This window comes from Schistocerca americana, chromosome 2 (assembly GCF_021461395.2).
Source record: "Schistocerca americana isolate TAMUIC-IGC-003095 chromosome 2, iqSchAmer2.1, whole genome shotgun sequence".
NCBI lineage: Eukaryota > Metazoa > Arthropoda > Insecta > Orthoptera > Acrididae > Schistocerca > Schistocerca americana.
In genome coordinates, this window is record NC_060120.1 from 860953071 (window position 1) to 860972847 (window position 19777).

General features: G+C 44.2%; 1 protein-coding gene across 5 annotated transcripts in view; it reads left to right on the forward strand.

The window, feature by feature from the left end:
* The window catches only part of LOC124595670 (allergen Cr-PI-like), a 164810-nt gene that overhangs the window by 29363 nt on the left and 115670 nt on the right, over positions 1-19777 (forward strand). For 3 of the 5 annotated variants that reach the window (XM_047134517.1, XM_047134520.1, XM_047134516.1), the window contains exons 2-4: positions 177-301; positions 396-554; positions 10575-10752. In XM_047134517.1, the coding sequence (XP_046990473.1) occupies positions 177-301; positions 396-554; positions 10575-10752 (462 nt within the window). Of the gene's footprint in view, positions 1-175; positions 302-374; positions 555-10574; positions 10753-19777 lie in introns of those variants that run through there. The other 2 variants (XM_047134518.1, XM_047134519.1) reach the window with 2 other exon arrangements.

Here is a 19777-nt window from a genome sequence, read left to right on the forward strand (position 1 = left end):
ATATTAGATTTCCCATGACGTTTGTCACCTCAGTGGCATTGTGGGACAGAGTGGATTCCAGAAGAAGAAAACGCAGCACATTTGTCAACAGTTAGGGTCATTTACCAAAATCAGCGCCAAACTGTAGACCTTCTCTGGCTGCACAGAAATTAATATCAATCTCCCTCATTTTCCAGCGGACAGGGAGTTCCTGTCAAAGCAGACGAAGGTTCTGGATCTCCTGTTGCACATGGGCCAGTCCGACCTGGGCGACAATCTGACCGTACCCTTCAGCCTGGAGGAGAACGCACACAGGTTCCAGGTACCAAGCCATCCCGCCCTTCCCTGCAGTGATGCGCTTCCATAGAGTACCGCTGGTAGCGCTGGCGTCTCAGATTGTTTGTCTGCCAGTTTAGGAGCCGGCGCTGGCGCAGCGGTTGGCTGCCATGAATTCTCGAGGCTTCCTCGCGGGTCGCGGGCAGACCTTCTCCATACACCAGCAAGGCGATATTGAGCTGGCGAGGGTCACGGTGGAACTACTGCTTAGCGCACAGGACTTCGACACCTTCTATTCGGTAAGTAAGGTGACGATCACTTCCAGGGTCAACCAGTGAGTCAGCAGTCTGATTATCAGTTTAGATCAGTGATGGTTAAGAGAAGGACTTAACAGCACAAAAACTGAGCACAGTTAAAGTTTAAGCTATCCCTCAAGTTTTGACGGAATCAGTCGTATTATATGATGTGAAACTGATAACTGTTTAGCTATCACAAAAGCCAACCATTAAAACACTTTTTTCATGCATGTGGCTCATTCTTGTGGTTTTTAGTGTGCTGACTCCTAAAGCGATTGCAAAAAATATATATCATCCACACTTTTGTACAATTGGCTCTCATTATTTAAAAAAATACATTTTTAGCTATATAATGAAATATATTTCACATAATCTTCAATTAGTAATAATGTGAAGTTGATATCCTGGTGGCAGTGGTTGACCAGTTAGTACAGTGTGTTAACTGTAAGTTGACCAATCGGCCCCCTAGACCTGGACAGGTAGATTCAGAAGGTTTCCGTCGATAGTCATTCGTCTGTAGTCACAGCCAGCGTTACCTAGCTGATAGTATCGATTGAGGCTGCCATTGTTTTTACTGTGTTATTGTTTTGTAACCATACAATTGTTGAAGTTATGGTATTTATTAAATATGTCAATACATAATACAAATTGAGTTTCAATTACGAACAACATTTAAGTAATCTTTACACTCCGTGCGTGATTTCTACTTTCACGGAAACATGAAGTACAACTTGAGGTGCCAGCCCTGCGAGAGAGGCAGAGCTGTTTCACGCATGGCTGTTACCTTGCAGTGGTCCATGTGGGGGCAGGGCTTGCTTACCTCATTCCCTGCAGCCTCCTCGGTTAAATTAGCAAACCTACGATTTGCACATTGTGTGTAACCTAATTGCTATGATAAGTGCACAGGCTGTTCTTTTTTGTTCTCAAGAACCTTGATGACAGAAAAAAGTTCTATTACCATATCTACTCATTAAGGTACTTCTAGATTAGAATATTTCCGGTATCTCTGAGAGAAGTTCCTTCATCTGGCAGAAGCGAAATTGAAAGAATGAGTGTTTGTTGGACATAAATTCGAAAAACGATGTTCATTTCTACTTTTGAATGACTATGAGTGAGATAGAGACTTGTATCCCATTCAAGGATAGTTCTTAGGCAACAATAAGGATACACATAACATTTTCGCTGTAGCAAACATGCTGCAAAAATTCAGGAAATTAGGTTGTTTGATGAGCCTCAAGATTCACTTTTTGAACAGTCAAGCAGAGTTTTCCCTGACAATTTCAGTGATGGAGCAACAAGGTGAGTACTTTCATCAAGACACTAATGTACTGGAAAGACCGGTAGAATAAAAATGTTTTTGGAGACTACTGTTGGTCGTTTGACCAAGGTGAACAACAGGCAATTCATCTGAGGAAAAAACTATATCAGTTGCTGTAAGGAGAAGAGTGAAACGGGGTGTAAGACAATGGGTGGACACATAATTCCTAAGTAATAAAAACGTGCTTTCATGCTTACAATCCAATGAAACCTTTGTTCATGTTGAAAAATTATTCTCCAGTTACATCTGTTTTACTGCTTTCCTAGTTTATAATGCCGTTGCATTGTGACGAAATTCTATGTGACAGAAAATTACTGAAGTCAATTATGAATACATCCACCAGAAAACTGGACCCATATTCTTCCACTTCACTCGTTTCTCTGCCATCAGGTACCACCGTGTTCCAGGGGTCTTCTTGATACTATTGTGCCATATTTTCTGAGGTTTCCCAGGAATTCTTTTACGTCCACAAGATCTCCAATGAAATACTAATTCATGTGTTGGGATCTTACCTCACTAAATGGCCAGCTGATTGCTGTTTCATTCTAGTAATTCCCTCAAGCATGTGTATTATTTTTGTTCTTCGAACGACTTCTTTCTTAATCTTGCCCCTGAGGATGATGCTGAAGATCACATCGTCAGCTGTCTCATGCTGAAGACAATCTCTGTTGTGTTGCATGGTTTTCGCTATGTTTTTGGTGAGCTAAACTGGTAATACAGTGTTCACCTTTGGCGTGCTCAGCTAGACCCTTCCACGAAACCAGCTAAGTGCGAATTCTTTACGATTGGCACGTTCTTTACGATATAAGATGATTCCTGGCATTTTATTTCTGAATCGGTGAGATCATGTACGTCAGACACGTTGGCTTCGAAATTTTAGATTTTAACGTTTTATGCTAAATTTAAATGTCGTTTTTTGTTGTTGATTGTATCTAAACCTGTGTATGTGTCAGGATATATTATGTATTTTCGAACAATGACTACCACAAAAATAGTATTTCCTACTATAGCATCAGTTGCGATGTACATTTGTGCTTTATATAACATTGACGACTGACGCTGACTGCTCCGCGAAAGCCTACTTACAGAATTTCAACAAACGGTATGAAGTGAGGGATCTAAGAATATACAGGGTGTCCGGGCTAAACATATAATATAAAATGTAATAACTTGAGATGTAATTGAGATATTTGTCGGCGGGATGCTACTACAAATATGATAACTCAAAATGTTTTCTATGTTTGCCTGCAGCAGTTGGTGTTACGTGCGCAGGCGCAAAACTGCTTTGTTCACGTAAACATGCATCAGTAACGTGGACTCCACAGCAGAAGGTGATCTGTGCGCTTCCTCCCGCGGAGCTAAGGTCTGTTACATTGGTACAACGTCGTTTTCGGCATGAGTATGGACTGCGACAACTCACGATGTTCCTGTTATGAGGACGAACGAATCGTCGCTAATGTGAATGTCTGATGGCCAATGCTAAATAGAAACATACAGATCTCTTCTTTGCATATACAGCAGGTTTGTCAGTGAAGTCGATAAGGAGCTGGCTGCATGGTCTGGGTCTACAACGACTAAAATAATTAGAAGTCGTTGGTAAAAAATAATATATTGTACTTAACTGGTGCTACAGGAGTCTTCATAGTCAGGAGGAATATAATTACAATCGGAGAGCTATAGAGGCCATACTTTAACTAAGCGCCTTCTTAGAAGTTGCTTCCTATCAGCTGAAGGCTATACTACTTTCCTACTTGACGTCCCGAGCGAGAGTGGCCGAGCGCACGCTAGAGACTTGCAAGCCGCGAAGCGGCGCTAGTCTCGACTCGCGGGTCCAGCGATACTAGTACGGACCGCGGTCGATAACTGCCGCCCCTAACAAGTGTTGTATCGAACATTGATACCACATTCCTCCCCCGTAAATCTGCGAACGGCCGTTGAATATGGCTTACGACCGCCGGGTGGAGGACCCAATGCTGACTGACTGCAGCCGAGGCATGCCCACCAGCACCCTGCCATTCGGACCGAGGGGAGACAGGAAACGCCTGGAAACCTACTCCAGGGTGCACGTCAACATGAGGTGTCTGAGCTTCTACAACTACGGGAGGAACGCAATGGCCGACCTCCACCGGGTCGGCGCACCCGACCGGCAACAAGGACTGGAAACTCGGAAGTGCAGACTGTTCTACGGCGGGGGACGGCGTAGTAACCATAAGTTCACTGTGCACTATCACGGTGGGAGGCACCTGGCCCATATGGTCATACGGTACAGTGGGAAGACATATGGCCGAACCTCCAGCACTTAAAGCACTGCATCAGGGGAGGGGTATATGGCTTGACATCACAGCGTTAAGACCATCAACTTGACCATCTCGGGCAATGTGCCGCCCTCGAAGGCCAAGATGAAGGCATCGATGGCAACCTGGTTATCCCTTGGATCCTGATGGAAGCGCCGGACGAAATGAGCACCTCGCCCGCTCTAAATTGGCGCAGAGCTCGTCGTCAGACTGCAAAAGAAGGTGTCTGTGGGATATAACACCCTGGATCATATTTAAACTCTTATGAGGCATGATGGGAACAGAAACATCCCCCAACTTGCCACAATCAAGTAACGCCCATGACTGGGCAAAGGATGCTGTTTTTATCAAAACTGACCAAGAGCGCATTTTGGACAAGCCCTCCACCTCCCCAAACTTGTCCTCCAAATGCTCCACAAAAAACTGAGGCTTCATGGACATAAAAGATTCCCCATCAACTCTAGTACATACCAGGTACCATGGCGAATAACCTTCACTGCCATCCTTAGGCTGGCGTTCCTCCAATGGTGTAGCCAGGGAAAGGAATGACTTGGGGTCATATTTCTTAGCATTGGAGTTAGATTTTGCCCACTTAGAGACTGCTGGCGGCAGACCACCAGCAGGAGATGACGTACTACGCTTCATGGCGTGTCATCCGCCCTGATGCCACCCACTCCGACCAGGGGCCCTCCCCACGGGCGCCAACTAGTCGCAGCAAACGCATACATGGGGAGTTAACGGCGCAGGCATCAGCAGAGCGATCCCTGTGTTGTCAAGGGGCTACAACCATCAGGAAACATGGCGGCCCCACCACAATCGACTGGATACTGTACTGGATATGAGGTGCAAAGAAGTCCATGGTCATCGTCGGCACAAAGTGACACTGCATAGTGCATGGTGGAAAACGCACCCAGGAAGGTGTCCTCGCTCGGAGATGGGGAATGGGTGGGACTGCAACGCAACGACGAGAAAGTGAGCTAAAGATCTCAATGCACAATGGACATGTTGTACCATGTAAGGCGCCTTCCCCAGTTGGCTCGCTCTTCGGGAAAATTTTGAAAAATGGAGGTCAAACACTTCAGGGGACCATCACACAAAGGACGAAACGTGTGAGACTCCTATTAGTCGCCTCTTACGACAGGCAGGAATACCTCGGGCCTATTCTAACCCCCGGACCCGCAGGGAGGCCACAGTGATTTACAGAGTACACATATGGATGTAGATGTAGATGGGCAACTACAGCTGTGGTGATACGTTTCGAATGATGAAATTCGCAGCGGTTGCCGTTTCATCGTTTGAAAAGAGAAAATGATTGTTTTCTACTTCACCTCTTAACACTTATGTTAATATCTTTGGTAGCATAAAGAACACGTAGAGTGTACCTATCCACATAGGTTTGTCTTTGACTTGTTTACCATCAAGTGTCGCTGCACACAGTTCAGTGCTATCTGACGATTGTAATGGGCCGGCCGGAGTGGCCGAGCGGTTCTAGGCGCTACAGTCTGGAACCGCGCGACTGCTACGGTCGCAGGTTCGAATCCTGCCTCGGGCATGGATGTGTGTGATGTCCTTAGGTTAGTTAGGTTTCAGTAGTTCTAAGTTCTAGGGGACTGATGACCTCAGAAGTTAAGTCCCATAGTGCTCAGAGCCATTTGAACAATTTTTTTTATTGTAATGGATAATGTTGTGTGCTTTTGTTTGTACTGTAACGATTATTTTGGCTACAGTCTTCAAGCCCGATGATGTGATAAACCCTTTATTTATATAACATTTTCAACTATTGTTTACTTATTATTATTTTGCTTGTGCTTGCATAGTGTTTGATTTTATTTATTTTACTCCATGTCTGATCAGCAACGGAATATCATGAAAATGCCTGTAACTAAAACGTATGTAGTCAAAGGGTGAAACATTGTTAAGAGCACTTTTTTCTGTTTTTAATATGATTTTGTTCTGGTGGCTCTAACCAATGGTTGCTTTGTAACTGGCAGTTTGATTACGGTTTTGTGGCATGTATGCAGTTACTTGAGAATGACAACACAGGTGAAACTTCGTAAAACGTAAAATGGAAGTAAATAACTACCGTTAGAAGAAACTTATCTCTATCAAGAAGTTTATTAACGATGTGGGCCCTGTTGCAACTAAATTTGGATGTTACCACCTTCTTTTCAAGCTGATTAAACTCTGGTAACCTTTCAAAGTATTATTCTAATATGTGAACGGGAATATAAATGTGCACTTTCAACTCACTGGGTAAATCATCATAATCTCCAATAAACAAAGAAAATATTGTATTGGGTTCAGAGTCGAGTAATGGTTTTTGGAGGACATTTCCGTCTTCGTTAGTTTTACTTAAAAATTCACCATAGCCGTTTGTTTAACTACACACAATGTATGAGCACTCTTATTGCAAATTTATTCAAATACCACAGGAGTTTCGCTGCTCATTTATATCTATTCTGGACGAAACGGTATCGGGCTACACGCTCAATTTCAGCGGTTCTGCAAAAGATACCTGATAATAAAACACTATATGCTTTTGCACTTGTGGCAGTTGTGCGTTAAGTTGCCCATTACTGACGTATAATTTATTATTTTGCCTTCATATAATTTCTGTAGATGTTTTTGGAGATTTTACCTTTTTTTAGCTGGTTTTCAGCATGTCCTCGTTATGTTATGTGCTAACTTGCTTTAAAATACCAGCGTTGTATTCTGCCGTCAGAGATAACGGTTCATGCATATTGTTTACTCTGATTTAACCGACATATTTAATTACTTTGTTTCGTTCATTAATAATAGATATAAAAATATAATTGTATAATATCTGCTATTTTTAGTATAGGAGGTCATTTTATCTCTGAACGAGGATACCTGCAAAAATTAGATAAAATTCCTGCTTCTTAGGTCTGTTTGCTCATTTTGGATATTATATGGATCTTTTCACAATTTTTACATGTTAGTTTATAAACTGCTGATCGAGAAAATTTTGTGAATTGTTCTAATGAAGGACATATTGTGTTCTGCGACCTGAATCCGAGTTTTAGCTTTTTTTTGGGGCACGTTGGAGTTTATCCAATAATTGTCTCTAATAAGGTAAGATAATGTATTTGTGCTTCTCTCGAGTTTGCGTTTGGTCAAGTACAATATCGTCTATTAATTCACTTCGATTCGTTTTGTTTGTTTTCGAATGAACTTCATTCATCAACTTCATAGAGGATGCAGTCAATACAAAAAGAGTTAGAGCTTATTCTTGTGCTTAGTGTTGTAACCAGACGGAACTACATTCGTATGGCCATAAATGTGGGTTCTGTGATTGCTCTGGGAGAAGGCTCATAAAACTACAACACATGAAATATTATTTCACTTTAATACATAAATGGAGTTACCTAACTTTGGCACAGTTCTTTGCCACAGGATTGCGTGGTAATTTACAACTATCGTTTACTGTGAAAACATCACTTGATGTACAGATTAACAAACTCATCTCTTGAGAGACAATGCTCAACCTTTGTTAAAGTACAAGTTCATCAGAAACTTTTTACTGTTACTGTTTTACATGATGATGTTGACTGCCGTAACTGAGGTCTCGAATTGGGCAGAGCGCTTTCCACGCTCGACTCTCTATTGACCTGCAGTGAGAGGGCACTGCTGATAGGGAAGGCGTGTTCTTCCGAAGCGCCTCCCATGAGTCGTTGCAGATTACAGCGAGATCTCATTAACGTGTGTGGTATCGATATGTGTTGCCGATTTTGGTGCGGAACTGCTATCTCTGGACGATACCAGAGCTAGTTCCTAGTCTCTAGTGATCGCTTGCACTTACGGTACTCAAGACAAATGTTACATGATGGTCCGAACAATACCATATCGAGCTCTGCGGTGAATCGCGAAATCTCGAGCTAGTTAGAATGCGGGTATGGTTGCCCAGCCCTAGTTTTAATTGTGCCTTGAAAACGATAGGTGTGTTCACCTACGGTAATATCAGACGTTAACTGGCTGCAGAATAGAAATTTACACTTCTTCGTCTCATATCATACTGACAGACTAGTAGCTCTTATACTACGTTCATTTTAACTAAAGACATTGAAATATATCGAAAACTACACATCGGATCAAAAGAAGTTATAATTCCAATTTGTTTGTGGCGGAGGGGGACGTCTAACGATACCACACTAGACCTATCACATTACCATTCTATGACAAAATCTACATACGTTATGTATGAAGCATTATCTTCATTTCGCCACAAATGGTTCTGTAATCGGAGGAATAGAAATGGGTATACAATCGTAATTAACGACATGCTACTCAAAGGCCCTTGAATATCCAATGGAACATGGAACCCTACCTGCGTGCTGCGAGGATAGAACAGGCCAGTATTTCATAACTTGTAATTGGAAACCCAAGTCGCAATGCTGTATTCCTCAGACACATCGAACAGAGGACTACTCGACGCGCCACCGTGGTAGTTTAATGAAGTACCACGAGCACTTCGGCGGCAGCTCATGCGTCGTGCAGACGTAGAACACATAGGGGCTCCAAACGTTACAGTACTTCCACAGTGTTTATTGCTTGCACACGTACCTATCATTTGGAGAACAGACGTGCGAGTGGAGGATGAATGTTGCAACCACAGAAGAAAAAACCGAAAATTTACGGAGAATGTAGGAGAAATGCTGAAGCTGCTGTTGGCTTGTATGCCGAGAGTTTTCCAGAGAGAGATCGCTCTCGTTCGTTCTTTTACAAGGTTGTGAACGCCTTTACGTCTCATGGCTGTGTACAGACCGGCAAAAGGAAACGAAGGAAACGTGTTACAGAAGAAGCTAATGAAATAGCTGTACTAGCGACAGTGCACCGGAACTCAAAGATAAGCGCCCGGCAATAACATCGCGATTCTGCTATGTCCGTAGGTACAATTATCACAATACTTCATCGTCATAAGTATCATCCATACCACGTGTCACTGCATCAAGAACTTCATGGCGCCGATTTACGTAACCTGGTAGTGTTTTGTGAACGAGCACGTCAACAAATAAGACCCCCAGGTTCTTCGTCGGGGTACTATTTCCCGATGAGTCTACATTCACAAACCTTAGTAGCGTTAACCGACATAACCTGCATTACTGGAGGGTAGGCAATTCCCACTGGTTACGTCAAGTTGACTATCAACGTCCTTGGTCGGTTAACGTATGGATGTGGCATCATGGGGAACAAACTCATTGGTCTGTATTTTATCGACGGCACGTTGAATGGAGGTAAATATCGGACTTTTTGGAAGAGGAACTATCGGTACTACTGCAAGAGGTTGTCATGGACATTCGACAACGTACGTGGTTTCAACATGACGGTTGCCCATTAGATTACACAACTGAAGCACTGGAGGTATTAGATCATCTTTGCACTGGTCAGTGGATCGGCAGAGGTGACCCTATTAATTGGTCCTCTAGGTCGCCGGATTTCTTTCTGTGGGGATATTTAAAAGATAAGGTGTACCAGCAAGTGACAAAAGGACATAAAGGCATGGTCGACCGCAAGAGAAACGCCTGTTCTAGCATTGCCGCAGATATGCTTCTGTCCTGTACACGGTCATTTGAAAATCGTGTCACTAAATGTATTGAAGTTGGCGGTACTACGTTTGAACGCTTACTCTAATTGGAAAAATAGAGCAGCGTCCGCCTCGAACTCCGGTCAGAATCGTAATCTGCAATAAAAAAAAAAAAAAGCGGGGTTCCCACTGAAGATTTCAAAGTTGACTTCCGCTACGCACGCATGGGATAGGGTGGAGGACCGAGCGTGGTATCATTGGATATCCCCTCCGAGACAAACAAACTGAAATTATAACTTTTCTTGATCCGAGATATTTCAATGTCTTCAGTCAAAATGAACATCCTATATATTAAGCGTTAAAAATTCTCGACGAATCCAAACAAATGTTATTGTGATTATCAGTTTCAGCTACACATGAGCCATCTTCAGAGCATAAAAAACATTCTTGGATAGTGTAACTCCTATAACAGCGTAACACATTGTCCTAAAATTTTGAGTGACATCATCCACACTGAATGTATAAGTGGAATAATTTGGCATATCGTTCACATACAATCAACTGGAAAGAAGGTCATAAAACTTGAGCATCAAATCGTTAAAGGTTAGTAACTGTCTCATTTGATTATTATTTGTGTTATCTCACAGCAATATGTTATTGCAACGTGGTATATGAAGATAGTATTGCAGTAGACGATCAATATAGCAAACAAGTAGTATAACATCTTGATTTCGAGGATTTTTAAACTTTAGTAAAAAAAAGCCTCTTAAACAATCCGGATCTGGATCAAGTGAGAGCGTTTGATCGAGGCACGCTGTTGCTACTGTTGCCCGCTAAGTGCAGCTTGGTTTCCTCGTCGTGTTTGTCAGGCTGCCACGTGGGCCAAGCAGCGGCTGAGCGAGGCGTTGTTCTCGTACGCGTTCACGGTGGCGGTGCTGCGCCGGAACGACACCAGCGACGTGGTGCTGCCCGCGCCCTACGAGCTGTGGCCCCGGTACTTCGTCGGCCCTGACGTCTTGCGGCGGGCCTACGACGCTCGCCTACGCGGTAAGTCCCGTGTTCTGCTGTAACTTATACAGGCCACACAACCTTATACAGAGGGTACGGTGTCGTAAACGGAGTACATCTACATCTACATATATACTCCGCTAGCCACCAAGCGGTGTGTGGCGGAGGGCACAATTCGCCACAAAGTCATATTTCCCCCCTCTGCTCCACTCCCGGATCGCGCGACGGAAAAACGACTGTCTGAACGCCTCAATTCGAGCTCTTATTTCCCTTATCTTTGAATGATGATCATTGCGCGATTTGAAAGTTGGTGGTAATAATATATGCTCTACATCCTCGGTGAAGATTGGATTTCGGAACTTAGTGAGCAGCCCCTTCCGTTTAGCGCATCGTCTGTCTGCAAGTGTGTCCCACTTCAAACTTTCTTTTGTAACGCTCTCGCGATGGCTAAATGTACCAGTCACGAATCTTGCCGCTCTTCTTTGGACCTTCTCAAAGTCCTGAATCACACCCAACTGGTAAGGGTCCCATACAGATGAACAATACTCTAAGACTGGACGAACTAACATATTGTAAGCTATTTCCTTTGTTGAAGGCTGCATCGCTTCAGGATTCTACCAATAAACCGCAATCTAGTGTTCGCCTTAGCCGTTACTTGTGTAATCTGATCATTCCATTTGAGATCATTTCGAATGGTCACACCCGACACTTGACTCATGTTACCGCTTCCAAAGACTGATCATTTATTTTGTACTCATACTTTAATGGGGATTTTCGCCTTGTTATACGCAGTGGGTTACACTTACTAATATTGAGAGATAACTGCCAGTCATTACATCATTCATTTATTTTCTGCAAATCCTCATTGATTTCTTCACAACTTTCGTGTGATACTACTTTCCTGTAGACTACAGCATCATCGGCAAAAAGGCCGCTGTCAAAACCATCAACCACATCGTTTATGTAAATCGTAAAAAGCAGCGGACCTGTTACGCGGCCCTGGGGCACACCTGAAGTTACGCTTGTTTCTGTTGAAGTTACCCCGTTCTGGACGACGTACTGCTCTCTGTCTGTTAGAAAACTTTCTGTCCAACCGCATATGTCATCGGACAGAGTATAAACGCGCACTTTTTGGAGCAGGCGACAGTGCGGAACTTAGTCGATCGCCTTTCGAAAGTCGAGAAATATGGCATCAACCTGGGAGCCGGTACTAGAGCCTGTTGTATATCATACACAAAGAGGGCCAGCTGTGTCTCGCATGACCGCTGTTTCCTAAAACCGTGCTGGTTTCTGCAGATGAGCTTCTCAGAGTCTAGAAAGGTCATTATGTCATAACACAAAATATGTTCCATGATTCTACAACAAATCGATGTCAGCGAAATTGGGCGGAAATTATGTGCATCCGATTTTCTACCCTTTTTATAGATTGCTATGACCTGGGCCTTCTTCCAGTCCCGTGGAACTTTCCTCTGTTCCAATGATCTCTGATATATGACGGATAAGAATGGTGCTATATTTGTAGCGTAGTCAACATATAATCTTGCGGGGATACCGTCTGGGCCAGATGCCTTTCTGGCGTCTGAGGATCTATTTTACAAGGATCTATTTTACAAAGATCTATTTTACAATCCCAGATACACTTAACACTATGTCAGCCATCCTTTCGTTTGTTCGATAATTGAAAGGGGGAATGATGCTGCAGTCCTCTATCGTAAACGAGTTTTTGAAAGCTAGGTTTAGAATTTCGGCCTTCTGTTTATCATCATCAGTTACATTACCCGTACTATCAGCAAGAGAGTACTCTGATACAGGGAACTAATGCTCATTAATGAATATGCCATGTTCCTTTCTGACTCCCCACACTTCGATCCTCCACTTTATCGTGTAGTCCCGTACCTAAGAATCTCGAAAGCGAGGCCATTGGTTCCCAATCGATATAGGGAAACGTACACAGCTCACCGCCAAGAATGGCAGTGACAGCTCACTCAGCTAAACAATATTTTTGATGTACACTACCTGAAAAATAAGTAAAGCAACCAGAAGGCAAGGTCAGATGTAATGTTACTTTACATATACAAACCATCAGTGGGTATGTAAATAGTAAGAGCCCCAATTCTCTATGATAGAACTACCGCTAGAGAGCATCAGTGTAGTTCGTGATTAGTGTTATTACCAGACCTGGTAAGATATCTAAGCAATGTGAATAGCGTCAGACGTTGAGTGGTCTCTGTGAAGGATACAGAGATGCAGTGTAGTAGTGTGAGACAACGCTATCAGTACATGACAGAGTCTGAAAGGGACCTAACTGTGGGTTATAATTTGGCTGGCTGGTCGAAATGCGCAATACTCAGATTTGTGTGTGTGTGTGAGTGTGTGTGTGTGTGTGTGTGTGTGTGTGTGTGTGTGTGTTTAGAGCCTATGGGCGCTCAAAGGTGAGGTTATCAGCGCCCCAGATTTGTAAGGGACTTGGATTTAACAATTGGTGTCACCTGACGAAACTACACTCCTGGAAATGGAAAAAAGAACACATTGACACCGGTGTGTCAGACCCACCATACTTGCTCCGGACACTGCGAGAGGGCTGTACAAGCAATGATCACACGCACGGCACAGCGGACACACCAGGAACCGCGGTGTTGGCCGTCGAATGGCGCTAGCTGCGCAGCATTTGTGCACCGCCGCCGTCAGTGTCAGCCAGTTTGCCGTGGCATACGGAGCTCCATCGCAGTCTTTAACACTGGTAGCATGCCGCGACAGCGTGGACGTGAACCGTATGTGCAGTTGACGGACTTTGAGCGAGGGCGTATAGTGGGCATGCGGGAGGCCGGGTGGACGTACCGCCGAATTGCTCAACACGTGGGGCGTGAGGTCTCCACAGTACATCGATGTTGTCGCCAGTGGTCGGCGGAAGGTGCACGTGCCCGTCGACCTGGGACCGGACCGCAGCGATGCACGGATGCACGCCAAGACCGTAGGATCCTACGCAGTGCCGTAGGGGACCGCACCGCCACTTCCCAGCAAATTAGGGACACTGTTGCTCCTGGGGTATCGGCGAGGACCATTCGCAACCGTCTCCATGAAGCTGGGCTACGGTCCCGCACACCGTTAGGCCGTCTTTCGCTCACGCCCCAACATCGTGCAGCCCGCCTCCAGTGGTGTCGCGAAAGGCGTGAATGGTGGGACGAATGGAGACGTGTCGTCTTCAGCGATGAGAGTCGCTTCTGCCTTGGTGCCAATGATGGTCGTATGCGTGTTTAGCGCCGTGCAGGTGAGCGCCACAATCAGGACTGCATACGACCGAGGCACACAGGGCCAACACCCGGCATCATGGTGTGGGGAGCGATCTCCTACACTGGCCGTACACCACTGGTGATCGTCGAGGGGACACTGAATAGTGCACGGTACATCCAAACCGTCATCGAACCCATCGTTCTACCATTCCTAGACCGGCAAGGGAACTTGCTGTTCCAACAGGACAATGCACGTCCGCATGTATCCCGTGCCACCCAACGTGCTCTAGAAGGTGTAAGTCAACTACCCTGGCCAGCAAGATCTCCGGATCTGTCCCCCATTGAGCATGTTTGGGACTGGATGAAGCGTCGTCTCACGCGGTCTGCACGTCCAGCACGAACGCTGGTCCAACTGAGGCGCCAGGTGGAAATGGCATGGCAAGCCGTTCCACAGGACTACATCCAGCATCTCTACGATCGTCTCCATGGGAGAATAGCAGCCTGCATTGCTGCGAAAGGTGGATATACGCTGTACTAGTGCCGACATTGTGCATGCTCGGTTGCCTGTGTCTATGTGCCTGTGGTTCTGTCAGTGTGATCATGTGATGTATCTGACCCCAGGAATGTGTCAATAAAGTTTCCCCTTCCTGGGACAATGAATTCACGGTGTTCTTATTTCAATTTCCAGGAGTGTATAATTGTCCAGTCACAACTGCAGGTTCTTTGATTGCTCTGGGAGATGGCTGAGTGGAACTACAGCATACAAACATCCAAGATCCTGACTGCTTCATCGGTGATCACGAACTGGAGGAGAGTGAGTCAACGCTCGGCTGTATATCGACCTCTCTGCTAAGGCGCTGCAGTGTCACTTTATTAGAAGAGTGCTACAAAGATGTAATTAATTATATACAATCCATTGCCGCAGGAGCGTGCCGAATATTCACAACTGTCTTTAAACAGTAAAGTATCACTTGATACACACAATCACAAACTCTTCACTTGAAGTACAACATTCACAAAAGTACAGTTCCATCTGAGACTAGAAGAGCACAAGTGTCCTAACTAGATGATCCTGACTGCTTCATCGGTGATCACGAACTGGAGGAGAGAGAGTCGACGCTCGGCTGTATATCGACCTCTCTGCTACGGCGCTGCAGTGCTGAGACAGGGGGCATGTCTTCATGAGCGCCCCCCATTTTCCGTTGCGGACTGCAGCGAGACATCGCTAATATCTGTGGTGTCGATGCGCTTTGCTGACTTTGGTGTGGCACTACTATCTTTGGATGATACCACGACAGTGGTCCGATGATGGATTGCATGGAAGCTTGAGGGCAGGTATACTCGTCGTCGAGTTTCTGGTCAACCATGGCTGACAACCACAAGAGAGGACCGTCGTACTGTGCACCAAACACTTCCTAACCCTTTCATGTATGTTCCAACCACCCGAGAACAAGTAGTGGACTCCCTGCAACGTTCCGCACCATCCCACACTGGTCGATGACTAGCAGCAGCCAGACTAGGAAATTACAGTCCCTTCGCTAGGCTGCCGTTAACACCGCGCTTCGAGATGGTGTCGTGCTGCTGATGAATAGTGTCGCATTAGGTTTAGCGAAGATTCGCTGTTTTGCACTACACCGGATGACTGTCGTCGACGAGTATTCCGGAGACCTGGGAGGAGATCCGATTCTTCCAATGCTTTGCCAGAGGCACAGCGGTATTACTTGGTTCAAACGGCTCTAAGCACTATGGGACTTAACATCTGAGGTCATCAGTCCCCTAGACTTAGAACAACTTAAACTTAACTAACATAAGCACATCACACACATCCATTCCCGAGGCAGGATTCGAACCTGCGACCATAGCAGCAGCGCTGTTCCGGACTGAAGCGGCTAGAACCGTTCGGCCACAGTGGCCGACGTGGTGTTACTCCTGGCGTTATGGTGAACGGACCATCGAGTATGACCTCAGATCAACTCTGGTGACACAACGACACGTCACGGACATCCTGCGTCCGCATGTGTTACCTCTCACGCGACAATATCGTGGTGTCTTTTTCACCAGGTTACAACTCTCTCAGGAATGATACATGTATCTATGAACTGTCTATGTTATGCTCAAGTACTTGTGTGACTAGCAAATTCCCAGATCTGTTCCCGATACAACATGTGTCGGATCAGATCGGTCGTCGACTCCATACCACTGCCAGCATCAAGTATATCAAGGACCAGTAACAACAGTTGTGGGCAAGCTTGCCTCAGGAGAGGATACAGTGGCTTATAACACACTTCCCAGACGAATCATTGGATGCATCCAGCCCAGGGGATGCAACGTCATATTGATAATAGAGCTCATACTGCCAAGTTCCTTGCAAATCTGAGTCGCTTTCGTAATTACTGAAATAACATACCCTCTCAACAACTCGTGAAATTCCATTTCGTTTCCTCCACGTCTTCTGGGTGATCCTCTTTTTTTTGGCGGTGTTTTAATGAATAAAGGGATTAAAGTTGGTACCGTCTTTTTCAGAAATAAATACTTCCACTGCCTGTATGGTTTAGTTGCTTCAAACGAACTTCGGTAATTTTGAAATAATACGGCCTCCAGTCCAAATGGACACACTAAACTGCAGTTGATTATAGCGGTGGCTTATGTAGCCTAAAATTGTGTTTACAAGTAGATTACATAATTCTGTATTGTACCTGCTGACGCAAGCTTTCTCTGCAATTACTGAATTTCGAATTTCGGTATCAGTCTGGTCAATTGAACTTTGAAATGAACTTGAACAGGACAACGCATTGATCTCGCCGGACACTAAGACCTACCATAAGAAATTTATTTTTAGATGAATTAGTCACAGCACAAACATAAAGTTTCAAGCCGCTGAAACTCATTATGCAATATAGACTGTGAAACAATGCTACAATACTGTACACCAAGCGATCAGAGAACAATAATATTGAAGCAAAAAAATGTATTATCATGCTTAACTTGCTTAGTGCTAGAATTCAGTTTAAGTTAAATAATGATATTCAAATCTAAGATCGTTAGACTGAACCTCTTTCTACGCAAACTCTCTATTAGTTGGTATAAGTTTACTCGCCAACTTCTCAAAGGAGTAGTATTAGACGTATTTCGATTACATAATCTTAGGTATTTTGATACTCAGTCATGGAAATTGGAACTTTGCAATCAGGAATATATCCCAGCTAATAATGAAACAGGTCAATAATGTAGTAAGCAAAACACAGTCTACCCAACATTACATCTATATAACACTACACTGAGGTGACAGAAGTCATGGCATAGCGATATACACATGGATAGGTATTGGTGACATCGCGTATACAACGTATAGAAGAGCAGTGCATTTGTTGAGCTGACATTTGTACTCAGATAATACATGTTAAAGGGTTTCCGACGTGATCATGGCCGCAGCGATGGGAATTAACAGACTTTGAACGTGGAATGATAGTTGGAGCTAGACGCTTGGAACATTCCATTTCGAAAATCGTTAGGAAATTCAATATTAGGACATCCACAATGTCAAGAGTGTGCCGAGGATACCAAATTTCAGGCATTACCTCTCACTGCCGACATCGCAGTGGCCAATGGTCTTCACTTAACGACTGAGAGCAGCGGCATTTGCGTAGAGTTATCGGTTCTAATGGACACGCAAAAATGCGTGAAATATACGCAGAAATCAGTATGGCACGTAGGATGAACGTATCCGTTAGGGCAGTGCCTTTGCTAACAGCACAACATCGCCTGCAGCGCCTCTCCTGGACTCGGAACGATATCGAATGGACCTTAGACGACTTCAAAATGGTGACCTGTATGCCCGCACACCCACAGTCGTCGCGACTGCGCAGATATCGCTTCGCAGCCCTCCCCCCCTCTCCGGCAGCGGAGCTGATCTCAAAAGTTTGTGTATATATTGTCCCGGATAGTTAAGAAGAATTCCTGCCGTGTGGGTCGGGCATAAAACATCCCTGACTCACGTTGTGAATCTATTCGTGTGAACTGGCAGTTGAAAATTGATCGCGTTTTTCCAGGGATATATCATTCATTTTCAACGACGATGGATCCAAAGACAGTTTTGTTCTTATTTTTATTACTCTGGAGTAAGATATCAATTGAGTTCCAGTCTATTTTTACTCAGTTGTTTCCGTGAGTGATTTTATTTAGTTATCTTAGCAGTCTATATGCATTCGGTGAATCCTATTAAATCTGTTTGTAAAAACGTTTATCAGCTTCCTTCAATAACCCTTGAATGTTCACAGATATTATTGTCTGTGTACCAGCTGATTGTGGAATTTAGTAAACACTGGGAATGTCTCGTATACTTCTGTTTTATTGACACAATTAAGTTCTTTAATTAATGAGAGATGGCCCTGGGGGATCAATCAAAGGAGAGTTGATCCTACAGTGTATTGTTTCGGTATGATAACAGTCAGTCACTACTACATTCCTTCGTGTACCTATCACAAAAGATATGCTTTTCCATGAAACTGTCCTTTGCCATTAATGTCCGATAAATTATAAATATGTCTCTGGGCCTTACAGTGTCTAAGCTTCTCAATTCTCACGACACGGTATTAATAATGGGTTCTAGTCCTTTCAATGTCTGTTCAGCACAAGTTTAGTCTTTTAACGGGCACTATTTTTCATTTCTCGTTTATTAGCGGAATCACCTTGACAACGAGCCGCAGATATACTACTGTGATAAGGTCCAAACTATTTTCTGTCTAAATACTCTTTCATAATTCGCATACAGCGAATAAAGTCCTAATTCAACATAAAAATTTCCGTGTTGTCAATAAATCTCTTCACAATCGTAAGTATACGATCGTAACTTTTCGTTTAACACGTACAATCACCATTCACTTGAATATCAATGTTCGTACACCAAAACACCTCTAATTGTCTCCGTCTGAATTTATCCGACAATAATCTATTCTCCACCACTCCAATGTCTAATCCAGTCCTAAGAATGCAATTTAATTAGGCTACTAATCCCAAAATTCCGACTACCGCAGAAGAACTGCGAACACACTCACCACCGCTGAAAACAAAAACTCAAGAGACCTAACAATGCTGCGCATTGGTTTACATATTACATTCAAAACAAAACGCAGCTCTGTTATGTTTTCCTTGGATTCCCTTTGTACTACTTTGCGTTACTCTATTTCGAATATCTACTCTTTGTAAAATTTTAACTAACTATTACTTCTAAATACTACTACCGCTGTTTGGCTCTTAGGCCATTTCGTATTACAGAATTTAATCTAATACTCGTTTCTGTATAACCACTCTCTAAAGAGCGATTACACCTGGTCAGATGAGTCTTGGCATCAGTGGGTAAGAGCTGATGGTAGGGTTCGAGGGTGGCGCACACCCCACGAAGCTACGGACTCCATTAGTCAACAAGACACTGTGCAAGCCGGCGGTGGCTTGGTAATGGTGTGGGTTGTGTTTACATTGTATGAACTGGGTCCTCTGGTGCAACTGAACCGATCATTGACCGGAAATGGTAGTGTTCGGCTGCTTGAAGACCATTTGCAGTCATTCGTGGACTTAATGTTCGCAAAAAAAAAAAAGCTCCATGTCAGTGGGCCACAACTGTTCGCAGTTGGTTTGAAGAACGTTCTGGACAATTTGAGCGAATGATTTTGCCACCCAGATCGCCCTTCATGAATCCCATCGTACATTTATGGGACGTAATCGAGAGGCCAGTTCCTGCATAGAATCCTGCACCTGCAACACTTTCGCGGTTACGGACGCCTATAAGGCAGCATGGCTCAGTATTTCTCCAGCGGACTTCCAGCGACGTGTTGAGT